This window comes from Molothrus ater, chromosome 6 (genome assembly GCF_012460135.2).
Source record: "Molothrus ater isolate BHLD 08-10-18 breed brown headed cowbird chromosome 6, BPBGC_Mater_1.1, whole genome shotgun sequence".
Lineage (NCBI taxonomy): Eukaryota > Metazoa > Chordata > Aves > Passeriformes > Icteridae > Molothrus > Molothrus ater.
In genome coordinates this window covers 16380137-16399259 of record NC_050483.2, presented here as the reverse complement: position 1 = coordinate 16399259, position 19123 = coordinate 16380137, and the positions used below count along the sequence as shown (strand labels likewise).

Genomic DNA, 19123 nt, shown 5'->3' with positions numbered 1-19123 from the left:
AAAATGGGAGAGATCCCAGGAACCTGAGCCTTCTTTCCTCTTGTGCTGCTTGAGGCCAGTAAAACGCAGACCTCTGTGAGGAAGCTGACAGAAATCCATGGTGCCACAAGAAACTCGCACAATTAATGAAATAATGCTAAAAAATAGAAAAATATTGCAAGTTTTGACATTATACTCTTTGCCCTCTCTCCTTCCACGTCTTTTAAGAACCACTAACTCAAAGAAATCAAAATAACAAAAACCAGAAAAACTGGACCCATTTTAGGTTTTTCTTCCTCTCTAATTATGGGCTAAATAACAGCACAATTCATTACAGAAAAGGGGGAAAAATGACATGAACATATTTCAAAAACATATGAAGTGAAATTAAATTAAGCAGCCCTAATTAAACACCATGTTAAGGGACCTCCCAGCTATGCTGTGACTAATTTAAAGGGGAGGTGACACTTTTTTACTGGTGTCTCAATTTTTTTTAATCATTACAAGTGCGCGGCCTTGGTCCCATCCCCGAAGTGTTAAACACAGTCTACTAACCAATATGATGAAAGATACAAGCATCTCCACAGTTCTTCAGAGCTGAATCACTAATAATTTAAAAGAGCAATAAACCTAACCATGGCTTTCATAAAACATTAATTAGAAAGACTGAGAACACATCTGTTGCTTTTGTTACATTTTTTCGCCCTTTCTGGTTCAGCTGTCTTTCCCCCACACTCTTTTAAACTCTTCTCGGGTTCTCAGGACTGCTCTTCTCATGAAGTCTCTGTGCTTCCTCACACCTCCCTCCTCGTTTCCTCGGTGTATTGATTCCTCCTCTGGCAGCTGTTACTGGCACACACAGCACCCAGCAGACAGGAGGAGCTGGACCTACTAATGAGAGCAACTTGTGCGTTAAAAGCTTCGAGTGTTAGTTGGAACTACTCACACTCAATGTAAATAACACAACAAATCTGCTATGCAGGAAATCAAACTGATCGACTACTGCACAAGAATACCTGAGCTTTATCATTCACAAGCACGAGAGGGACGGAAGCGGAGGCAGTTTAGAGACAACGCAGGCATTCTATTCCTTATCCTTTGTGAATTTCTGCAATTCCTTGGCAGGCTGTGGAAGGCTGGGAGGAAACTGTGATCATGACAGTTCCCAGTTAGAGGCCTGAGAAAAGGGCCTAAAATGCAGTGGGGGCTGCTCATAACACCAGGCTGTGCACAAGCAAGATATCCTTCGATCTCATCACCAAGCCACTGGCGATGGCCTGATCAACAGAAGAAAAATTACTCCATACAGAGTTTAGCATTGTATAGACTGCAAAAAAACTCCATCAGCAGTTCCAGGTGGCCAAGCTTAGTAGTGGTATTTGATAGGTTTCCTCTAAAAGAGATGGCAAGATATTACAGTAATTTGGGACACATCTCATTTAACTTCTTATGACTACAACAACTTACATAAAACCAGGTGAGGTGGTCACTGTCACTGCAGGCACTGCACCTCTGCATTCAGGCACAGGACATTTAGGGTCCCTGTTCTTTTCTACCAACAATAAGGTGGACAAAGCTCAGCTGTGGGTGCCTCTGTTCAGAGAAATCCCATCCCAGCTGTCACCAACAAGACACATTTTTGGCCTAAAGGAGGTCCCACGTGGCTGCTCCTTCCCCCATCACTGACGGGGCTCACACTTTCTGAAGCACTAATATCCCATTTTTGCAATAAAGAACCTTTGATTGGATGCAGTATTTACCTGGCTCCTCACCAGTGCCTGTGCTTTCACACTGCCTGAGCTCTTTACAGAATAGGATGAGTTTATGTTTTACAGAACAAAGCAAGATGACGTAAAACACGTAAGGTGAGATAAGGCATCTGAAGCAGATTCTAGAGAATAAATAAGAGAACCAGTATAGCATCTAAATAAAGTTTTTGTGATTTCACATTTCTCTCTAACCACGAGCAAAAGGAGATAACCCAGAACAAAAAGACACATTAAAAGAACATTTAACTACAAAACAGTAATCACTCCCATCTAGCTCAACAGCTCAACAAAATAAAGTTATGCTATTAATTGATGAGTCCAAAGCATATCATAATGTGTGACAACAATATTTTCCTGCTTTCACAACAGTTTTATAGTACACATCGAAAATCAATCTCAGAAGAAAAGCAAAAGTATGCACAATTTCTGCACCTACTCCAGTGGGAGGAGAAAGGCTGATGTTAATGTTCCATTTTTTAAAAAGCGTGCACTGAACAAATTAAAAATATATGTTTCACTTCTAAGTCACAGAAACTTACCTATAGTTTAAAATAAACAGCCATAGATGCTCAACAAAAGGTTTGCCAATTCTTCCCTACAGAGGCACCCATCTATTTACACCTGGGAGTGTTGCCAATAGAACAGCTACCAAAACTTCAAAAGGTTCACATCATGAATAGCAAGCCGCTGGCCAAAGGATTTTATGATGTGACCAGCTGTGTAACACCATATTGAATTAAAGACACGCTGCCCCCCAAAAATGCAAAGAAAGGGCGTTAAACTTATTAAAAAGCTGAAAGATAAACCTCGATTTTTTAAATTAATGTTTTCTACAGGAAAGTATTTTTAACAGGGGAAAAAAACCTCAACTGCACTATGGGACTTTTTAAAGAGCAAATCTAAGCAGCTGTTCCCACCAAGGCTGCTTCAAGCTCAGCGAGCTCCTCTAGCTGAAGCCCCAGCCAGAGCTCAGCCGCTTTGTGATCAGAACATTCTGCTTTAATAAATGGCTCTCTTAAACTCGCTTGGGGAGAGACATGAGTCAACAGAGGAAGAGAGGGATAATGTTTCTGTTGACAAACATTTAACAATTGGCAACAGACAGTAGGAAACGGGGACGAACCCGAAAGCTTGCCAAATAAAGTTATGCTGGAGGAACAAGGCTCCTTCTTGGAGCAGCACTGCAACTCTCCACAGATTCCAGAAAAAGATCTGAAAACAACCAAAATAAAAAAGCTGCAATTGTTGAAGAACGAGGCTCCTAATCCTAATATTTGTGGTGACGTTTTTCCATACCAGCCAGAACGGGTCAGAACTCCTCCGAATCAAATTACTGCATATCCTTTGCCAAAGAGTCTGGTTTTGGTCTCAGTAGTCATCCACGTCTCAGTGTTCACACAAGCCCTTCTGAGCTGCATGAGCAATTTTTCCCCCTCATCTTACAACATTTCTGTAGAAGACTTGCCAAAGCATATGTAGCATCTTGGTCAGACTCCTTATTCAGGCAAGCCAGGACCTTCGCTGTCTGATTACGTCCTGGAAACTCAGTTCTCATGAAAGCGCAAACAAAACCCGACTGCAGTATTAAGGGTGAACAAATGCTCCCCTCCAAGCGCTTACTGCTGTTCCAACTTCCAGCCTCCCCGATCGCCACTCAAGATCCAGAGGGAGCCAAAAGCAGCCTCCCTCCTTCCTCCGGAGAGGAGCGGGGCTCAGGAGCGCCCGTGGCCCCGGCCGGAGTTTTCACTCCGGCTCCAGCTCCCTCCCGTGGGCAGCCGCCCTGCCCTGCTCGGCGCCACGGCCGCCGCCGGACCCGTCCTTACCGCAGCACTTTGCCCACCGCCTGCAGGACCATCTTGCAGCTTAATCCGGGCTTGGGACTCTGGGCGAGCACGGGCCGTTCACCGGGGAGGCTGCAGTGATCCCCCACCATGGTACGGCGGTGCGGAGCGGCGATCGCGGCTCGCTCGGCCCGGGCTCCCCGCCGCCGTCCCGGCCGCCCGCCCCCGCCGGGCCGGCCCCGCCAATGGCGCTGGGGGCGGGCGGTGCCGCGGCTCCTCCGCCCGCCCCGCCCGGCCCCGAACCGGCCCGAGCAGGGCCCGGCGCCGCCCCCGCGCCCCGCGGCGCTGCGGCCGCACGGGCAGCGCGGCCCGGCCGCGTTACACAACCGCGGGCAGCGCCGGCACGGAGAGCGCGGCTGCCCAGCACCAGCACCGACAGTGCAATCCTCCGCCTCTTTTTTTGGCAGCCGGAGAATAAGCAAGGCAAAGCAGGACACGGTGCCTGACGGAGCAGGACACGGGGCAAACGTTCCGCTTTGCTGTCTGCGCTACGGGCCCCGTCCGCAGTGGGGCCAGGCTGGACTCCCGCTGGGAAACGAGAATAAAGATGCCTTTTGTGAGCAAGGTTCTGCACTGCTCTCAGCACTCTGTGTGACACGCAAGGGCATGGGCTACCAGAGCTACAGACATAGTGCATGGCAGCCCAGCAGAGGAAGGGTGAAGAAAAAGGCTATAAACAGCAAGAGATGACTTGCCATTGTGACCAGAGTTAAGAGCAAAGCACTTGGGTAATGGTCCTCAGAGGATGAGTGATTAAGCAGTGTCCCCAAACACAAGGTCCATTGTGACCCACCTTCACTTTTGCCTGGATAAACCACTTGGCCATGCGTTTTCCTAACAGACCTTAGAAAGGCACTGTTAGCCATTACATTAGCCATGCCATGTAAACACCAGTCCACACCCCTTTTGGACAGGCAGCTGTGCCCACTGGTTGCTGATGTAGCATTTAGAGCCAGATCACAACAAAAAATGTGACAGGTGTGGCATAACGTGACCTAGAACAGAAAGTCTTGAGGACATGACTTATTCTGACACACTGAAGCCTGGCCCAGGACATCTCTGAGAAAACAGCGGGTTTGCCATTTTATGTGCATTTGCAAGACTGGCTGCAATCGGAAGGGGCAGTTGCCCATTCAGGGTATAGCCAACTGTTCCAGTCTGCCTACTGAACAGGCACATCTTCCCCTGTAAACAGAAGGCAAACAGGCTTGTTGAATTCAGCTTAGCACAAACAGTGACATTGCTGCTGCCACCAACCTGGCATCACCTGGTCAAAGCAGGCCGGAATGTGGCTGCTGTTTGCACAAACCCCAGAAACCGCAGCCCCGTGATGCAACCTGAAGGAACAATGTGCTGCTGCTCAGTCCCAAAGCATCTACCCAGGCAGGGGTGTTGGTCAGCTATGCACTTTTAGTTCCATGTCCAAGTTAGGCCTCCTCACCCTTGTGAAGCAGGAGGTATTTTGATTCCCACTGTACAAGCAATCCACTTAAGATGGAGTTTTAATGACTTCACTGATAGCACACAGGAAGCCTGCAGCTGAACACAGCTCAGTTTTCCACACTGAATCCTGGTGCTTGATACAGGAGATCATCCAACCTGTGAAAAATCTGATGCTCTGTCAACCTTTTCCCCAAGTAAGAGCAACTTGTGACAGTAACATTACAAAGCAAGACTCCTGGCAAATGGAGGATGGGCACCTGCCCTTGCTTTGTCCACCAGTGAAATCTGGAGAGAGAATTTAGTTTTTTAAAGAACCACCTTAAAAACAACAAGCCTGTGATATAAAGCAGCTTAAGTTTTAATAAAAGTCTGTCTATCCAAAGTAAATTAAAGAAAAAATCCAGGGGTAAAACCAAAATAAATACAGCTCTGTGGTATTAGAGTTGTATTAGGAAAGTTAGCCTCTCCGTGACTCCGACTGCAAAACAGTGGCTCTTCAGAGATGGAGGTTCAGTGATCTCACGCAGGTTAGGAACTGATCCTCTTCTGGTAAAACCAAAATATTGACTGAAACGCAACTTTCAAACCTGATCACTTTTTACATAGGTGCAAATAAACGGCTTATTTCTCTCTTATGCTAGCTTCCACATCAGCTCAGCATTTTTCTTTCCCTTTCCTCAACCACATGTCTCTGTGGCACCTATCAGTTTTCCTCTATTCAAGCAGTATTCTCTGTTTTGATCAACTACGTGCTGCAGTTTACCTGTAATACAGATTTTATGCAAGTTGTGGGAAAACCCAGCATCTCTAAGTCAATTTTAAATGCTTCAAAATAATAAAAAAACACATTATTGTAGGAAGCACAACTTAGGCATGCACACTTTACTTATATGGCACCAACATAAATAATTTGAACCACATGTGCAGTACAGATTCTTACAACTTTTCACAAGATTTAGAACACACAAATGGGTTTATTTGAGAGCTGCTTCATCCAGAAAGGAGAGTACTCCATCTACAAGGAGTGTTTATTTGAACACAGCGGCTGGTCTGATCTCCACCTGTGCATATTCGGAAGGATGCATATCTACACTTCCTTAAGGGTGTGTCTGCAGCCATCTGAAATCCTGCCTATTTACATTCATCAGAAGCCTCTTTCACTTGCTTCCTCAACATCCTCTGCATGTAACAACTGTTGCACCTTAGCCCAAGTGTGCTTCAGCAGCGATGAACTGCTTCAAGGTCCTTACCCATCAGACAAGGCAGCATTGTGTATTGAAATCATCACTAAACGTTAAGAGGAATACCTGTGAATGGACCTACAAACAGCTTCACGCCTTTACTGGATCTACAGACACATCAGCAAAACAGTGACATCACCAGAGGCACAGAGGAAGGGCACAGCAGGGCATTGGGAAGAGGGGAGCCCCATTTCTCCTTACTTACACATGAGTACATGTGCTAGCAACGCACTGATGGAAAGCTTTCTACACTGATCCCAACTACCAAGCCAAGGAATGATATTTATAAATTTTATGAATAATGCTTTGTATTTATAATGTTGTTATAAGCAGCAGTTAACCATTATATACTTATTTGCCCCTTTTACCATTCCATAAAATGTACATGTAAAGCAGCCACCACAGGGATGTATTCTGGTACTTGGAGGTTGGCAAAGAAAGGGAGTTGTATTCAACCCAGACAAACAAACAACGTCAAAGGAGGAAAAGAAAGAAAGGTACAATTCAGCATTTATGTGCATAGAAATGAAGCCTTGTAGCATCAGACTGCAAAGTCCTGTTTTAAATTAAGCTTAATTTTATTGTGTGTCCCTGTCTGACATATAACATTTCAATTTTGCAAGCTCATTAGCCCTTTTGTTTGACTTTAGTGTGCCCTGATACCACCTAGCCAAGTACCCTTTCCAGTTACCTCACAGGATACTCCCAGGTGTCTGGAATCACTGAAAATCAGCAATGAGAACATTTTATCCTTTAGCTTGCCTCTAAGCTGTGTTTATACGAGATTACATTTGGTCTCCATTTTGTCATCCTCACACAGCAGCAGATGGCACGAGCAGCTCTGCTCAGTATCAGCACTACGGGCATGGATTTGGGACAGAAGACAGCCTGAAGACAAGTTGTCTCAGTCTCAGAAAGCAGTTTGGAGTGGTCAGAGTGAAGGGAAAATAGATTTTAAAGGTATGTGTTCAGCTCCACTCTTGAGATAATAGCACGAGCAATAGGTTTTCCTGGCCACACACAGTGCAGAAAGTTTGTGCATAAAGACTGAGCTCAAAAGCAGCACATTTATAAGTGACAAGGTGCCTACATTTGCTGCTTTACTGAAAACTCTCAAAATAATGACAAGTCAGTGTCTATCCTGCAATCATCTTTGGCTTCATCAGTACTAGGGGGTGTTTTTTCTAAAGCAGGCAGAGAGAAAAAAAAAGGGTACACAGTATTCTGACCTCATCCATTACATGAGAAACAATCATTTGCAGCAAGAAAAGCAAATCAGCTCAAAATATCAGTAAAGCTCCATTGGGAACTCAAAATTATACTAAGGCTTTTTGGAAGGGATGCATAAAATGAGAAGAAGCAAGGGTTCATCAAATACCACTTTACATAGTTAAAGAAAGAGCAAAGAAAAGGAAAGAGTGCTGCTGTATCTACTGAACAGAGAAATCGTGATCTCAAAGGTTTTGTATTTCTGACAAGTGTGTAGGTGCATCTATTGTTCTAAAATCCCAAATGTCAAGTTAAGCCAGGTTCAGCAAGTGTGTATGGATGAGAGATGAAGAACGTGAATGTGTTGAAGGAAGCAGCAATAAAAGCAGCTCCACAAGAGATAATCAACTCTACCAGCACTGAACTAATACCTGAGCACTATAAACAAAGGATGGGATGATCACACTCAGACTCTACATGAAGAGGTAATCTGAAATAGAGCAAAGAGTTCATTTTTACCACCTGCATTTCAGCCAGTCCTCCTGAGTCAGCCCACCTAAAATGACAGAAGGCCTCTGAAAACACACACTGAAAGGACACTTGTTTCCTGTGCAGCTGTTCAGGCAAGTTTGTGGCAAGTAGATTCTGACTCAAAGAATTGCCATGGAGTTGGAGTGAAACATCAGATTCAGACATCAGTTAGCAGAAACCCTGAAAACTTACCACTATATATAAAAATAATTTCTTTTTTTGAAAGTTATTCTGAATCCTAGGCAAGTTCTAATGTTACTTCATTCTGCTTAAAGCTTCCCCTGCTTTCAATTGCAAAGGTTCTTTGCTTTATGAACTAAGTTGTTTTAGTACCATCCTAGAGCAGCCTGTTTCAGTGAGGATGAAGCAGCCCCTATACAGTACCTTTCCTACAGAGTTCATTCCAGTGGAGTAAAACACCACCATGGCACAGCCTCAGGAGGCAGAGGATTTCCCTCATCCCAATCTGCAAAACAATAATCTCAGCACTGCTACAGGAACAATAAACTGGAAAGTATTTGCAAATGAAGAGTTCAAATCTATCACTCTCATAAACTGTCTTCCACAGAGACAAAGTGTGCTTAGCAAAAGCCTAGTAATAGCTTCAGGTGACACTGGGGCTGGAGTGACACACAACATCGGTGTCAGCGAGGGAGAAATCCCTTTTGTTCTTTCGGTGGGGAAAAGGGTGAGAAGAAAACACAAATGACTGAAGGTGTGACAGTGAAGCTAATGCATTTATCCTTCTGAGTGCCCAAAAATGTCTTTCAACATATGCATCTCACCAAGCAAGTCAAAAGAAGAAACCTTGTTAAGCAGAGTACCTGCTGATGGGCTGCACAGGTTCTTACACCATACAGTAAGGATTGAGATGCTGAATTTCCACCATTGCAGCTGCTGTTAGTTCCTTCCCAGAGATAATACAAGTGACAATTTCATCTCAAATATTACCATTCCTTTTTTTTCTTGCCCTAATTTTAAAGTTTAGCTAGGCTTCACTCCAGGGAAGCATTAATGCAATATGCATTTCATACAGAAAACCTAAAATGAAAGACTTCTGTTCTTTCTTTTCCTCCCCCAAAAACACTGAACCTCAAGCTTCATATAAAGAGGTAAAACTTCTAAAACTTGGCTAAAAAATTCTCCCCAGAGATTGTTTAACATATTCAGAACTACTTGCTACATATATACAGAACTCTCCCTGTAAGTTTTACAAGACAACTACTGTTTCTACAGACTTGGGTAAATATGGCATGGAAAATTAAATCCTAATTGCAAATTGGCACAAAACTCTGGGCTAAGGAGTCAAAGGTGTAATCAGCACAGGAAAGGAGGGTATCTGTGGCAGCAGTGTTATTGGTCAGGACTATCTATGCTTGGGTGGGAAAGGCACAGAAGGAAAGAAGGGAGATGCTGGGAGTGAACTTGCAGAGTTTTCCCAGACAGATGGAGAGACACAAAGGAAATAAAAGTTTCCCTCCTTTTTGGTGCTAAGAATGGCTTTGTTTCAGTACAGTAAATGATTTTATCTGGTAATGCCACATTTAGATGACAGCACAAGGAAAAAAACAATTCATGCAATAAGCATGAAATTTATTCTATGAGATTTTTCCCCAGGCATGCATTACAAAATATAACACACAGAGCTTACATTATGTAATGAGATACTATTTGTTGTAATTCCTGGCATTTAGAGAATAACTCCTTAGCTACAACTTCTGAAGAGCAGGACCACAAAATCCAGACGTCACAAAATTAACTTGCTTCACACCCAGACCAGTGCAGATTTGCATTCCACACTCAACACCGAGATGCTTCATCCAAGCTAATTTGATTTCTTAATACTGCTCAGGCCCAGAGCACGGATTTAGCCATGTAAACAATGTCACAAAGTTCCTAAGCTGCAAGATGAAATAGTTCAGATTTCTGATCCTGGTGAAGAAGCTTGCAGCCAGCGCTCAGCAAAGGCTGAGTACCAGCAGTGTTTGTGCTGGGCAGCTCAGCCCGGAGGAGGGGCCGGTTCCCAGTAAAACCTGTCCGGTCAGCCTGCCAGCCAAGGTGTGTGCTGGACATGGACACTGGGATCACTGGGATCCACACACACACAGGCACACACACCCCAGCTTTGGCACAGCTCAAGTTTCACTGCTGCTGTTTCAAAACAGTCGGGGAAGTAAAAGCGTGAAGATCTTGCCTTTGAGGAATCCTCAAAACTTCAAACACTGCTAAGTATTTCAAGCCATTTGAAAACATTAACAATTCTTATTCAGCATGTGAAATGAGACATGTGCAAATTTACTGGGGAAAAAAACCCTGACGTTTTATAGGACAATTCCTGACACTTGGTTATAGTAAAAACCTTGTACACAAGAACCTGTAACACCCTCCCAGCAGAGTCTTGGCTGTGTCCGCAAGAGAGCATGTGGGACATAAATACTTATGTAGCTACAGCCACACTAAACTGCATAATGTGAGTAGCTTGCTTGGTGTTTTCCTAAAACTTCCTACACTAATACAGCCTAAAGTTTTAATACTCTGATTTTCTGAAGAAGAAAATGGCTTCGAAGCTATTCACTTACCCATTTGATTTGAATACTTTGATGATACAGAACTCCCAGCACTTTACAAAACTCAACACGATCATATATGGTCTTGAGACCAACCCTCTCCTACAAATTCTGGACAGATTTGAACAAAGAGTGGCAGAATAATACAATATAAGGTTAAGGCTGCCATACATGTTTTTTCAGGCTCTGCACTAATATATTCTGGAAGTGCACTGGCCTAGTTTAAAGAAGAGCTGGTAGAATAAAAAAAGCTTGTGTACACAGGACTGTTGGGTTGTATCATGTTCATTGTTTCTAACTAACATTTCTCCAAAAGCAAGCTAAGCCACTGAGGGAAATCATGGCAGTAGTGAAACCCCCCCCCTCCCCAAAAAAAAAAAAAAAAAAACAAACAAAAAACCACCAAAAAGGGGAAAATTTGTCAAAAACATCACTTCTCTTTATACAAAGATAATACAAAACAGAAGTACTTGAATTATCTCAAACCATCACAGGTTTCCATTTTAGGCTCAGAATATTTGAGAGCTGTTTCTTAAAGTGAACCTCCTGGAAGCTTACAGAGTTCATGAAAGGGTCTACTTATAACAGAATTGCCTTCCAAACTTCAGTAAAATTATCACTCTACATGACACAAGTATTTATTACTTTGACAGCCTTGCACTGCTGAAACAACATAAAATAAAGGAAATTAACCCAACTCTCATCTGATCAAGGAAGAAGTCAGAATATACAATGGAATAGCCCTGAGTTTAAGCCAGTCATGGAGAGACAGGGGTTTAAATTAACACCATTAAGCACATATCTGTCATTGAGCAATACTGGTGTATAAGAGGCTTTTCTGATGCTGTCTTCCTTTAAATCTCCATTTTGCCTAGAATTTGTTCTATGGCTACATTTTCACCTTTCCCCCCATAGTCCATTACAACACCTGAATGAATGTTTATTTACTAGGAAACAAAAGCACTGGCTGACAGAAAAGCTTTGCTGTTCTGGTTAGACAAGATTGCCATTTGTCATGTTTTAGTAATGCAGTAAGAAAATTAGCCTTGCCTGCCCTCAGACAAAAGAAAAGTCACACTTAAGGTACTGGACAGAAACTGAGGACAGGATACCACTGTGTCTACCAAGACTATTCTGTATGAACTTTGCCAAATAAATCTCTTCCCCAGTTCTACAGCCAAAACTAAAGAAATTACTATAATCTACATTTTGCATTTCTTGCTTTGCATACTTTTCCTAAACTACTTGCTTTCAGGACTTTGTCAATACCAATATGTACTGAGACTACAGGGATCAATGGGTAATTATGTCAAACTACTGTAATTCCTATTTAACTGAGAAATACCATTACTGTGAACACAGCAAAGACATCTTTTGAAAATGTCTGATGAAAATTGCTTCATGACTAGGAAGAGGCACGGAAGCTGCAGTGTTACTGCAAGGATGTACAGGCAGGTAAGGGAGATACATAAATATATAAATATATATAAATTATACCTAAATTCAGTGATAACACAGTACTTAAAAGTATTTTCACATTTTTCTAGGCTTCTCACTGGGGAGGAGAAAGCGAACACTAGGAGATGTATTCACCCTGCATCTTGAGCTACGTCTACACTTTGAAGGAACACTACGTGCATCAAGGAGATGTGCTCCAACACACAGTAAGTGAACCTTTCCCTTTCAATGTTCTGCTCTAAAAATTGTTTGAAACTGGGGAAAATACACACTGTTCTACTATGCAAATAGCAACTTCCCTGTATAATTATAGTGCATTTTGCTGAGAATTGCATCATGACTAGAATACTACCAAGAGGGCAAACATGTAACCACTATTCCTGGTTTGTTAGAAAATTTTTCCCACATTACATAAACACGTACACACCCGGACTTGGGCAGCACCATCAATCTTTTCATTGTCTTTACTTTAGTAAAGGAACAGCTATTTTTCATTACAGTAGCTTTATTTTTATTAATGTTATGAAACAGATATTAAATTTTCTCCTTCAGCTTTCTTCACTGTTACTTTTCCCTTGTCTTTACCACAGTTGCCTAAACTTTTTGTACTGGCATGCTAATTTAAAAAATAAACCTTAAAACTTCAGTAAAAGTATTCACTTCTAAATGTGTATTGAACAGAAGAAGAGTGTCAAGGATTCTCCTGATGTTTTGTTAAAATGAATGTGTGCACAGCTGACAAAAAGCATAAATAGGATGTATTAATAGGATTGCACACATTAACCAGAAGCAGCAAAACTAAAACATAGCAGATAATTGAAAATATCATCAAAACTTTACAAGCTCTTCCAATGTTGACCAGAAGTATGAACCATGCAAATTTCCTCTGAACAGATGCAGCCTTATATGATTTTAATTCTAGACCTATCTCTGACAAAAAGTCAGCCAGTTCCACACCTGAGCAAGTCACATTAAAAGAAAAGACACAACAGCTAAGAATTAAGCAGCTCAAAAGCTAACATTAGTATACGAAGTCCACATTCAAGCATCTGTCTGATTATATGTTGGAATTCAGTTTTTCATTTCTTGGCCTGAAGGGTGCTAAAATACAGAATATATTCTGCTCCCAAATATTCCCCTACAGGCTTAGTGTTAAAGCAAAAAGGGCATGGTATTCTAACTAACTCTACAGGGTAAAATAAATTCCTTATTTTCTCCCCAATACATGTTCCATTTTTATACAAAGAACAAATGGTCAACTAAATGAATTTTTTAAAAATAATTCTTTTATCATAAAACAATATACTTGTTGCTTTTAATGACACAATATTCAAAGCATAGCTACTGCTGTTTCTGAAAGTAGTGAAATATTTTATTCCACAAATTAGGCTTTGCTTTGTTTGCATATGCAAGGTGTTCATGCATATTTGGAACCTAACCAGAGCTATAGTGTTTGTATGGTGATTCTTGTATGAGGGATGTTGTTTCTTGTCTTTTCCTATGAATAAATTCATAAAGAAAATGAAAAAAGACCCACCTAGCTGAAGTCAGTATTCATTCCCATCACAGTGTGGGTGCATATCAAAACACAGCACAGACAGAAGTAATACCAGTGAGAAGTCACATCCTGCTGCCAGTCCAGGCAGGGACAGACACCCAGTGCCCTGTAACCCCAGGCCTCTCCACAGCCCATAAAATCCTTTCTGTGTGCCTGATGGAAGAGGGAAGGTCTAGGGGTTAAAGGAAGATGTTCACTTTCCAGCCCAAAGAAAATGGAGGAGTAACTATGCTTCACTGTCCAAGGATTCAGAGAGTCCTTTGGAAAACAAACCTCCCCAGACAAAACTTTATCTTTTTAACAGCCAGTTGGAGAGGGAATGATGTAGCATGGATTCACCTGGTAGCAACCAGCAGGTAGTAATGTACAACTCCTCTGAGCTTTCACCTCACGTGGCTATTGCTTTTTCTTCACCAGTAGTGGTTTGTTAGGGGACAGCAGTTTTCAAGACAAGACAAAATGTGCAAGGCTTAACTTAAAATTTCTATAGAGACAAGATCTGTCAGGTATAGTCAGCATTGCATGCCCCTTCTTGTGGTTGAGTTGATCTGTTTTAACCTTGTAGATAAAATCAAAAGTTGTGTCCCCACTATGGTTTTTACAGCTTACATATTCTGATTATTTCACAATGAAAAAAGACTTTTTTGATTGAAGAAGGTATTTTGCCTACATCAATACAGCAAGGTAGCAAAGAGCTGCTACTGCAGACACAGCACTTCTGAGGAAACCTGTGCTCTGCACACACGTTTTAGAGTCACCTCTCACCCATGCCTCTGAGCCGTCCAAGTAAAACAAGCTATACTGGTAAAATAAACACATTTTGCCAATAAGTACACTTGACTTCGTTCCAGTGCAGGTGTACTCTCAAAAACCTTCTTCATACCCCAACCAACAACGCCAGGAGACATTTGGAGCGGTGACAAGACTTGCACGGGTAACGCCCAACTTTTCCACCCAGTGATTCACACGTTTCCTCCAGTGGCATGCCAGGCTCCTACACCACAGAACCTACCCAGAGCTTCCCTGAAAAGCCTGATTTACTGGGATTGCACAAATCAAAGGTCCTGCACGTGCAGGGGATGCTGCAGCCACCTACCTGCTGCTCAGGAGCCCACAGAAGAACGCAGCCAAGGCAGGGTGGCTGCCCCATGTCCAGAGGTTCTTTCCAGGAGCCCTTGGGCAATCAGGTCCAGGCCACAGACTGAGCTCCCACACCTGGGGATGCTCAGCTACACTTTATGCCAGCACACCACAGCAACCAGAGCGGTTCTGGGGTCAGAACCAGCCTTCAGTTCTTGTCTGCCTTCCATCTAGTTACCCCAGGAGTGAACCCAAAGCTCTATTAGCTAAAGCACACCTCCCAAAAAGGCATCTGGCTTCAACTTTTGTATCTGACAAGGAAGAAAAATCAGTGATTTTTGCAGTAGTTTGTTTCAATGGCTGATCACATCCATTGTTAAGCCACACATCCTTTGAATATTTGAAACCTCCTTATTTTAACAAACATATTTCCAATTATAATTGCCATCCTTTCTCTGTTACAGCTTTCTTCTCCCTTTCTTTAAACTTCATTAGTTAGATATTATATTCACCTCTTGATCTTCTGAGTAATTTTTTTAGAAATCTCCTTATGCCTCATTATTAGAAAGCTTTTTCCCTAGTCTTTGAATACTGCAGGTCTTTTCAACCTTTCTAATTTAGAAGGTATTGAAGTGCGTACTCAAAACAGTGAAAGCATAACTGCTCAAAAGATCTGGAGCTCTCCTAAAATCTTAATAGGGCTGAACAAGCACACAAAATTTCATCTGGATCTCCATTCCCCAAAAAATTAAATAACCTGTTGCAAGCTGTAAATGTTTTAAGTTTCTAACATTTAGAAGTTCAGAGAATATTCACATCCCAAATCAACAGAAAGAATGCTACTTCTCATTATTTCATCAAGGAAAGAAAAAGCTATTAAATCATCAATTTATTTACATTATCCAGAGAGAAGAGCTATAAATATAACTCTTATTTTATAAATATTTAATCAGCTTAGTAACAACAATTAGAATCATTTCATCATCACCATGGGTTATGCTACCTTTGATTAAAAACCTCACAGAGAAAATACTGTTTCTCTTGTAATCCCTTTTTTTCCCCTTTCTCACCCACAACCAAAGGGATGGAAGCCACAGCATGGTCATTCAAAATTAGGTTGTAAGAAACAAATGGAGAGCACATGGCAAAAATGTTATATCCTCCTTCCATATAGAATTATCACTGTGCTGATTCCACTGTCATCTTTGAATACCCTTGAGCAAAGAGCAGTTATTGATTTGAGCCAAATTATCTGACCCACGGGAGAACATGATATAGCCTAAAACTTGAATGAGTTGTGTCTTATCATCTGCTAGTGTGACCATTAGCAGGGGAAGCCACTCAGCTCCACTCTACACTTCACTGCCCAGTGTCTCCACTGCCTTCCTTATACTCGGAAAGGGAAAATGCCTTCTCCCATCCCTTACAAGGAACACATTTGGAGTGCAGCAGTGAGAGAGCCCAAAGTAAGTCATGTCCCCTGATTCCTTCAATACTGTTCATTGTCTCACTTTAAAAAATGCTACTTTAACGTGCAGAACTCAGGAAAGATAACCAACCATACTTGAACTTGCTGAAAAACATGACCCACCCTCACTCTCCCCATAAACACACTCCAAATACTCAATATCACTGAGGTACTTGATGGATGAGAAACCCAAGGCTTATGCAAGTCAGAACTTGCAGACATTTCCAAACTTCAACATGTTACACCTCTACTAAAAGTGAAAGCTGCAGTTCACCCTCTCCAGGGCTTCATTTACTGCCTCATTTCTAATTCCAGACAATCAGTTTCCAGCAAAACTTGAAAGCCCGTGCTCTCTCACCATGCAACAAAGGAAGCCAGATTTTCCTCCTGTACTGTAGACATGTGCTTTTGTACAACAACTTCTATTAGCAGATTGTTGCTTAAGAGAAACAGACTGGCAGTGAGAAACAGCTCAGCAGCTTGGCATTTGTTCTACTTGTGTAACCCTTCACAAACAGCCTTGTATTTCCATGAAGGCAACAAACATCTGCTCTGTACACATACAAATATTAAATAATCCAGAAGCTGCAATGCTGTTCAAAAACTGGCTGAATGGATACAGAGAAACAAAACCTGACTCATATTCTCATGCTTTAAGACCTAGGAGTGAAATTGAGTGAAATCCTTGCAAAGAATTGGCAAAGCTGTAGTGCCCAGCGTGGGCAAGTACATCAGTTCCCATAAATGAGTGATAAGACCATACACAGAGCAAAAGCACCCACAGCTACTTGTCCCATTGTCCAAGGTGCCAGGACATGGTGTTAAGTACTGCTGTTGGAGGAAGTCAGAAGTGCTCCAGAACACAGGAAAACACTTGGAGAAACAGAAGGCTGGGACTTGAGAATGGAGAGGTGCAATCCAAGTGGAGCTGTTCAGTGCACACTCATGTATCAGAGCACTGGGAGAAAACACAGTGGCTGTGGCTCACCATGGTTGAAGATTACCAAAAAACAATCATCTCCTTACAGTCTTGCAGTTTTCTGACCACCCTCTGAAGGAACACTAAGCAGTAAAAATAAAGAAAATCAAGCCTGAGCATTAAGTCTGAAACTTGAAATGTGTAGAACTCTGAAGAATGCATTTGGGACAACTAGGAAATTACATTCCTATGTATGAGATGAAGCACGGTCTGAAACACTTCATAAGTATTTTTTTACTCCTCAGTGAGCTGTCTATTTTGAAATTGTATTGCCATATCCCAGTATGCACTTACAGGGGAGCAGACAAATTACAATTAGTTTTCAAGAACATGACAATAAAAATATTTAACCTGTATTGCAACATAGTTTGTAACACAAACTGCCTCATCATTACACTTACTCATGCTATAGAACAGATTTAGTATTTATATTTATCAGATTTACTGTGATGTTTACTACTGATAAACTATTCTGTGCATACAGAAGTGGAAATTCATGCTTTTTATTTCCTATTGAGAGTGCCATGGTAGCAAAGTTGAAAACTTACTATTCTATCCAGATTTTCAATACATGTATAATATAAAAAGCTCAATTTCTTTATTCAGTCCACGAAATTTCTCCAAAACACTAAAAGACATTCTCCCTAAGACATTCTCCCTCCCATCAAAAGTACTTTAGAACTAGAGTCAGTGTAAATGCTGATGGCCTGAGCAAACTTACACATGACATAACTCCTTTCCAGAGCAAAACAGAAGAATGGAAACTGATGATTCCAAAACCACATTCTGAAAAACCAAAACCCTTACTTTTCTTGAACCATTTTTAGGAGAGCTTATTCATAGGACTTCTCTCATACACACTGCCACACTACTATTTGCCCCATAGCTGACCATTGTGACTCCATCTGTTGATCACATACACTGCATCATTGACTGCACAAATCACCACCAGAGAGCAAAATTATGGGGTTTTTTTACTTAAAATGAGAGCATCAAGAAGAGATGTGAACCCTAACTTGGTTGAAATTGCCTCCATGAAAGTAATATTTATTTTTGTAAACACCATAGCAGTGGATTTGACTTTAAAATGTAGCAGCCTCAAATTGTACTATTTTAAATTGGAATGCTGAAATAGGAATAATGTTCAAAATTTAAGGTGGGAAAAGGTTGAAGCTACTCTTGTTCACAGAATATGGGATACAATTGGCATAGATGTTAAAATCTAAACTAATTGACTTGGTTTTGGAGAAATGTGATTGCCACACCTAGATATCCTTCCAAGTCAGAAGAATCATTCTGTTGCTCTCCTGTACATTTTTACTGTCCTTACAAATATATAAGGATTGCAGTCTGAGAGGGCTACAGTTACTTTTCTATGTGGCTTAAGTACATGTTCCTGCTTTGCCACTGCTCTTTGTAAAACTTACTCTCAAGTTTAATAGCCTGTGACAAAAACTAACCCATAAAACTGAAAGCAAGGGATTTGGGACAAGAGCCTGGAAGACGAGGAGGAAAATAATGACAATCTTTCTATGTTTCAAAGCCTGGGTCGAAGTGGCCTAATAAAAACCACACATCCAGCTCTTTCTGTCACCTCTTGGCTGGTTTCTGTCTGATCCAACTGTGCAAGCAGATGCTGAAGGGATGGGCAGTGGAAGAAGGGGCTGCTTCCCCAGGGCCCAGCCCAGGGGCTCTGGGGAGGCTGCAGCTGCCCAAGGCTCGTGCTCAGCAGCTGCCGTGGGCACCCAGTCACTGCCTGCTGGCTTTTGTGTTTCAGAACAGGGAGAAAACACATTTTTCTCCTCCCTTGTCTGGGAAACAGGAAACACATTCTTATAAAGACTCTCCCACATACAGACTGGGCAGGAAAAAGGTGGAGTTTGGCAACATTAAGATTTGTTCTTCAAATGCAGACCAGTAATTATTGTAAGGTAAGCGACAGGATGGCTGGGCTTACTAATGTTTACTCACCCTGGTGCAGCTGTTTTCAAATGTATTTA

The 19123-nt window shown here is 41.9% G+C and overlaps 1 protein-coding gene across 2 annotated transcripts in view; it reads right to left on the bottom strand.

The window, feature by feature from the left end:
- MOB2 (MOB kinase activator 2) overlaps window positions 1-19123 on the bottom strand; it is a 109126-nt gene that overhangs the window by 26050 nt on the left and 63953 nt on the right. Inside the window, exon 1 of one of the 2 annotated variants that reach the window (XM_036384589.1) lies at window positions 3572-3736. The exons of the other annotated variant lie outside the window; for it this stretch is intronic. Coding sequence (XP_036240482.1) covers window positions 3572-3681 — 110 coding nt within the window. The 5' untranslated portion in view covers window positions 3682-3736. Of the gene's footprint in view, window positions 1-3571; window positions 3737-19123 lie in introns of those variants that run through there. 2 annotated transcript variants of the gene reach the window in all.